The sequence below is a fragment of the Salmo trutta genome, chromosome 37 (genome assembly GCF_901001165.1).
Source record: "Salmo trutta chromosome 37, fSalTru1.1, whole genome shotgun sequence".
Taxonomy (NCBI): domain Eukaryota; kingdom Metazoa; phylum Chordata; class Actinopteri; order Salmoniformes; family Salmonidae; genus Salmo; species Salmo trutta.
Window position 1 is genome coordinate 21,420,101 of NC_042993.1, and position 6,972 is coordinate 21,427,072.

At 42.1% G+C, this 6,972-nt stretch overlaps 1 protein-coding gene across 3 annotated transcripts; it reads left to right on the top strand.

Annotated features, from left to right (window-relative positions):
• The first annotated feature begins 159 nt into the window (after positions 1-159).
• LOC115176732 (GA-binding protein subunit beta-1) lies at positions 160-5,783 on the top strand. Of its 3 annotated transcripts, none has more exons than XM_029736963.1 (9): positions 160-281; positions 1,128-1,238; positions 1,438-1,605; positions 1,808-2,005; positions 2,263-2,368; positions 2,558-2,638; positions 3,005-3,169; positions 3,984-4,102; positions 4,190-5,783. In XM_029736963.1, exons 2-9 carry the CDS (start codon positions 1,131-1,133, stop codon positions 4,655-4,657), a joined length of 1,413 nt encoding a protein of 470 aa, XP_029592823.1. In that variant the 5' UTR covers positions 160-281; positions 1,128-1,130; the 3' UTR covers positions 4,658-5,783. The 3 variants fall into 3 exon arrangements, with proteins under 3 accessions (XP_029592823.1, XP_029592822.1, XP_029592824.1); XM_029736962.1 differs by having other exon boundaries at positions 1,131-1,238; XM_029736964.1 differs by having other exon boundaries at positions 164-281; positions 1,131-1,238; positions 1,811-2,005.
• Positions 5,784-6,972: the final 1,189 nt, after the last annotated feature.

Consider the following 6,972-nt stretch of genomic DNA (forward strand, 5'->3'; position numbering starts at 1 on the left):
ATTCAGTATCTTTTGTTAGGCAATAACTACATTGCATAATAGTATATCTTATGTAAAGTGATACTAATGTCTCTTATCATCATGTTTGAGCGTGGGAACATTTGTGCAGCACACTACATACTATTACCACTTCCTGTGTGCCTGGCCACCATATTTGATTCTGCAAAAAATATAAATATTATGATGTTTGTTTAGCTGTCTAGAAGTTACGAAAGTGTAATAAACACACATTCGGCGGCAGAATTTAGAAGAGTTGCACTTTTAGCGAACGACTAGCTAAGGTAAGCAACACTTGAAACCCTAATCCATAGTTAGCTGTAGCTAAATATCAACAAACCGTGTAAAAGCTCTGCAAACTTAGCTAGCTATCTAACGTTAAGCTAACTACTTGTAAAACTAAGTCATTGACATGGTTAGCTGTCTATCTAGCTAGCTATCTTGCAATGTAGCTAAATGCCCAAAACGCTAACGCGAAATACTATTAAGATGCTATTGACTATGTGTCTGGGATATGCTCTTTTTGAAGTCTTGTGAAAATCAAAGGCATCTTCAGGTCTGAATGCTAGTAACTAGCTAGCAATAATAGTGCGGATGTGGAAGTATCCTGATTTGGTGCCCACTTTGCCATCCGTAGTTTCATATTCGACTTCCACCGGAACATAACACCAACCAAGTATCAAAGTTTATATTGTTGATTGTTGCGTTATTATATGTATTTCTAGATAACGAGAAAAGTTCAAGCCCAGCTAGTTGAACTGTGCGATCATTCAGTGTTTCTTCAGCTAGCCTGTGACTTGACACTGTATTTTAGCTAAATAAATAATTTCACTTTTGCCAAGTTGGTTCTTATTGCTGCCACAATTTCACATCGGTTCTGACTACGATTGCTTCAAATTTACACAAACGGAATTTTTCCTAGTACTGCAATTTGTCCTTCAATACAACCATCAACATTACACCAATAAAACACATTGATGCAACATGTTTCGCAGAGCATAAACAATTCTATTTTGGCAGCAAAAACCTTTCTCTAGAGACTTTTTAGCAGTGCCTGGCTTATATTCACTCAAGGGGTTTGTCTTATTGTTTTGACACTCTTATGCAAAAGCACTCTTTCTGTCTCCCAGTAGATGTCACTGGTGGACCTGGGGAAGCGGCTGCTAGAGGCTGCACGGGCAGGGCTGGATGATGATGTCAGGACCCTCATGGTCAATGGAGCTCCCTTCACCACTGATTGGGTAAGGGTCTCACTGTAGGGGTACTCACATCTACACAATTTGTGATTTCACACCTCATGTAGCCTAACACAGAGATATTGTTCCTCAGATCTCTTGCGGTACATCACAAATCTACCTATGTTGCAGTGCTGGAGTCTTTCACACAATCCAGACAGTGTTGTAGGGACTGGGTCCTCATAAATCAAACCGTGTGTTCTAGCTGGGGACTTCCCCGCTCCATCTAGCTGCTCAGTACGGACACCACTCCACGGCTGAGGTGCTTCTCCGAGCAGGCGTTAGCAGGGATGCCCGGACCAAAGTGGACAGGACCCCACTCCACATGGCGGCCACGGAGGGCCACTCCAATATAGTGGAGCTGCTAGTCAGTGTAAGGGCAACCAAATATAAAGCTGACAGTATTCAGCTGTTTATATGAAAAACATAATAGTTATATTTTTAGTAAAGTGACTGACAAACAAATGTTATTTCATTCATGTTGAATGTTCACCACCCACATTTTGGAATCAAGGCTACCAGTCTCACCTTCATATCTCTTTCCCACTACTGGGGGGGTGTGCTGTGCTCCCTAGCAGAGCGGAGCGGACATCAACGCTAAGGACATGCTGAAGATGACAGCCCTGCATTGGGCGGCCCAGCACGGTCACAGGGAGGTGGCAGAGCTGCTGCTCAAATATGGAGCAGACGTCCACTCCCTCAGCAAGTTTGACAAGACTCCCTTTGACATCGCCATGGACACCAGCAACACTGAGCTCATGATACTGTTACAGGTGAAGGGACTGTGTGTGTTGTTTTTATATGGCTCTTATGTTAATTTGTTTTCACAAAAATGCCCTTATGTCTGTATAAGAAGAAGTGAACACAGATTTTTTTTCTTTATCTAAACACATGCAAGTATGTGTTCTTATCACTGGTTTATGTAACACGTGTTGACCTGTTAAACTGGTTGCCCAGTATGTGGGAGGAACTGTATCTGTGTTCTTGTGTTAGATAACATCTTCAAGGTGTGTTTTGTGTATGTACACAGGATGGCATGCAGAACCAAGTGAACATGAACCCAGAGCCCCAGTTCATCATCTCCTCTGCTGGAGTCGTGAACTTCTCTGACCTCGTCAACACCACCGCCAAGTCAGGTATGGGCAACTGGAGCACAGGTTACAGTAAGTTAGGTACAAATTAAGTAGAGATATATCAAATCAAATATAACTCACTGACATTTATAATTTATATAAATGGGGAACCTTAGTTACCACCTGACCTTACCCAAGACACTTCTAAATGGGATGACTTGATTGAGGTTTTTCATTGTCTTATTATTCCAGGAGAATCTGTCTCTACCACCTCAGTCCTGGCAACACTGGCAGCCCTGGCAGAAGCCTCAGGTCCCATGGGTAAAAATGCAGGTAAGTGATGTCTTTTCATAACCATGAGGATAACACTATAAATTACTCTGCGCTACTCATGTTACAATTAATAGTACTTTGATCGATATCATATTCTATAAAATGATAACTCTCTGTGCGTTAGGGCTAACTCAGATCTGTATTATAGTTCTTAGACTGCAATGGTAAGTAACTCTATCATTCCTGGGATAGGATAGGATAAAGTAATCCTTCTAACCCCCCCCCCCCTTAAAAGATTTAGATGCACTATTGTAAAGTGGTTGTTCCACTGGATATCATAAGGTGAATGCACCAATTTGTAAGTCGCTCTGGATAAGAGACGTCTGCTAAATGACTTAAATGTAATGTAAAATGTAATTCCCACAGGCAAATCTGAGGACGCAATCGCTGCAGATTCTGTGGACTCGGCCATTCAGCATGTAGTGGGCGATGGAGGTCAGAGGGTCATCACCATAGTGACGGACCAACACGGCAACCTGCAGCCAGCGGGACTTGGGCAGCAGTTCTTTGTCACTATGCAGGGGCAGCAAAGTAAGTAGGAAACCACATCTATTTATACACTCACATGGCCAGTTTATTAGGCATACCACCCGTTCACGAAAATGGTTCGCTCCTACAAACAGTAAGTCGGGTGGCTGTAACTTGCTATGAAAAGCAGGTAGACAGGCATCGGGGCATTCAGTTACTGTTTGATTGACTGTTAGAATGGGCAAAACGAGTGACCTATGCAACTTTGAGCATGGTATGATTGTCGGTGCCAGGCTCACCAGTTCCAGTATTTCAGAAATGGCTTTTCCTGGGCTTTTCACGCATGACAGTATCTAGGGTTTACAGAGAATAGTGCAACAAACAAAAAACATCCAGTTAGCTGCAGTCCTGTGGGGAAAAAAACTTGTTGCTGAGAGAGGTCGAAGGAGAATGGCAAGAATCGTGCAAGCTAACAGGCAGGCCTGAAACAGGCAAATAACGGCGCAGTACAACAGTGGTGTGCAGAACGGCATCTCGGAACGCACAACTCGTCGATCCTTGTCACGGATGGGCTATTGCAGCAGACGACCACACCGGGTTCCACTCCTATCAGCTTAAAAACAAGAAAACGCTTATTGATAGTTCCCTTGAAACCAATTGAGCAACATTTGAACGCCACGACTTGTAGAATCCATGCCCTGAAGAATTCAGACTGTTCTGGAGGCAAAGGGGTGTCGACCCAGTACTAGATAGGTGTACCTAATAAAGTAGCCCCTGAGTAGCCCCCTATGTTTATTTAGTTTACATTGTGCTTATGTCAGCCTTTTTCAAGACTTTACAATGAATGCATTCATGAGTTTGTGTTTTGTTTCTGTAGTGGTGGCAGTCCCGGCTGGTCAGATCACAGAGGAGGTGGTGGAACAGGAGCCTTATCCCTCTCCGGCACGCAAGAGGAGAATAGAGCCTGCAGCCATCCTAACCAGACCCAAAGACAAGGTCAGCACAGGTCCCCATATTTGTGGCTTGGCATAATATTCTGAAATAGTTTCTCTCTTTCTTACTGTGTGTGTCCATTGTTCTCAGAATGCGAAGTCAGGGGACAGCAGTCGGGAGCAGCTCCAGAAGCAGCTGCAGGAGGCCAACCGGAAGGCCCAGGAGTACCGCACACAGCTCCTACAGAAGGAGCAGGAGGCTGAGCAGTACCGCCTCCGACTAGAGGAAGCCATAGAGCAACAACAGAGCAACAATACCAGCAATGCTACCGGTTCTTCCAGCACAGGTGTCCAGGAGGTAGAAGAGGAGGTGGTCCAAATGGAAAAACAACACGAGACAGAGGAGAGAGTTGTAGAGGAGGACAAAGTGGAAGGGGAAGAGGACGTCCCATTTCCGGAAGAAACCATTCTTGTTAAAGTGGAGGAGGAGCTGGATTCAGGGGAGGGAGAACAGATAACCGTGGATGATACCGAGGAAACGGAGAAGGCTTCAACTAAGTTCACAACGACCCCCAAACGGGGGAGAGGGAGGGGACGAGGACGTGGAAGGAGGCGGTAGTCAAGCGTCCCTCTGTTCTCTTGGTGTTCTCTCATGATATGTCTTGTTTTATGCTTTTATATTAATATTAACGGTTATTACTTGTTTGTTATTTTAGAACGATAACGTTGTACTTGTATTTGTAACTAGGTTTTGAGATTATTTTATTTACTTGCAATACTTTTGATGAAGAAGCCATTGGCGAGCACTTGTAAGCTAATGCTGAGCCCTGTGGGAGGACTTAAGGATGCAGATGGCTCCACAGTGTACAAACATTTCTGTGAATTTAGAGAAAGTAAGAAAAGGTATGTTTGCATAGGAGTGTAAATACTGCAATGTGGGTTTGATTGCACTGTGCATTCGTTCTCCTAAGAATAAGGTTTGCAACACATTCTAATATAGGATATTCAATCCCCAACATTTCTGGTTCCTGTCTTCAGCGTCATGTTTAAAATAAAATAAACTTAGCTCAAGTGTATAGTCCTAACTGAGAAAATGTATCTGATTCTTCAGAAAATGTTCTCCAAGGCTGGCTAAGTTGTAGTTATTTGCGTACCTGTATGTGTGAGTGTTTGGACATGTGTGGGTGAGGTCGAGGTGTGGGATATCGGTGTTTCTTTGCTAGATGGCCAGCTTTCTTAAGTCTTGAATATCCTATTCTAGTACTATTTTAGCTGCAGACCACTCAGACACTAAGATACTGTAGGTTTTCATTTTTTGTTCCAAGTAGTGTTAGAGTTAATGTGTAAGTTAATGTTATTCTTAAGCTCTTATTTTTGTTCCTTTTGTCATTTTAAAGCATTACACTCTGTATAGATCAGCATCTGTCAATAGACATTGATCTGTCATCGCAGTCCAGTTTAAACTAATACTCTCTCTAAAATATTGTTTACATATGCTCTCTTTATATGGTTGTTAGTTTGACACTATGTCCTCCTATGTGCTTTTATAATGTTCATAAAGAAACACTATCAGGGGTTATCTTCCAGTTGGTTAGGAGGAGAAAAATTAGAATTTTGCTACAAAATAATGTTAGTGAGAAAATATGGGAAGTTGTTGAATTGTTTTCTATGTGGAATACCCCTTTCTTAACAAATGTATTTTTAGAATTCAATAAATAAACAGTTATTGTTATTCTATCCATGCATGCTACTTGTCCTTTTGATTTATTTATTATATGACTATTGCTCATTGACAAACTACATACACTGAGTGTACAAAACATTAGGAACACTTGCTCTTTCCATGACAGACTGACCAGGTGAACCCAGGTGAAAGGTATGATCCCTTATTGATGCCACTTGTTAAATCCACTTCAATCAGTGTAGATGAAGGGGAGGAAACAGGTTAAATAATACTTTTTATGCCCTGAGACATGGATTGTGTATGTGTCCCATTCAGAGGGTGAATAGGCAAGACAAAAGATTGAAGTGCCTTTGAACTGGGTATGGTAGTAGGTTTCCCATGTGTATTAAGAATGGTCCACCACCCAAAGGACATCCAGCCAACTTGACACAACTGTAGGAAACATTGGGGTCAACATGGGCCAGCATCCCTATGGACTGCTTTTGACAGCTTGTAGAGTCCATGCCCCGATGGGGGGGTGCAACTCAATATTAGGAAGGTGTTCCTAATGTTTTGTACACTCCGTGTATACCTGCAGGTATATACAATCTTATGTGTTTTGAATTAGTCCTGACTGACTAGTTTTAATGATTTTTTTTGGTTGCATAAGGTTCACCATACAGCTTCTGTAAGTAATTGGCAAAATGGGGCATTTATTTTTTGTCTCGTTGAGCCTGAGAGGTTTTTTAATTTCATATTTTCTCTGGAGGACTGCTTAATAAGCTCGTCCAACCTCACCTCTATTTATAGCATTCACTTCACAATGATGTCCCTGGTGACCAATCAGGAAAATTACAAGCAATTTTTTAAAGTGCTTAGTTGTACATGTACATTGTCTATTCTGTTCTTTTATACAGCTGTGATGGTTTCAGCAATGTACCATAGTACATCAGTCTCGCTATGTGGTCATGGTATGAGCTGTGCACCATGTTTCAACCCAAGAAGCTTAGAAGAAAGAAGTAATATGAAGTGCATGTACCTTAAAGGCCCAGGAGTCTTTTCAAAGGATATTGGTTAGATTTATTTTCCCTTTTTACCTACTGGACATGTATCCTGTAGCTAGTTTTCTCTATGACCATTTCTTCCTCTTGTCAGTAAATGGAGGTAAGATAAATGTTGTACCCCAACAGAGGAATCATTCCCCTGCACTGCAAAATCGATTGTGCAATTCCAATATCCTCTTTAAGTCCTACTCATGGCCATTCCCACTC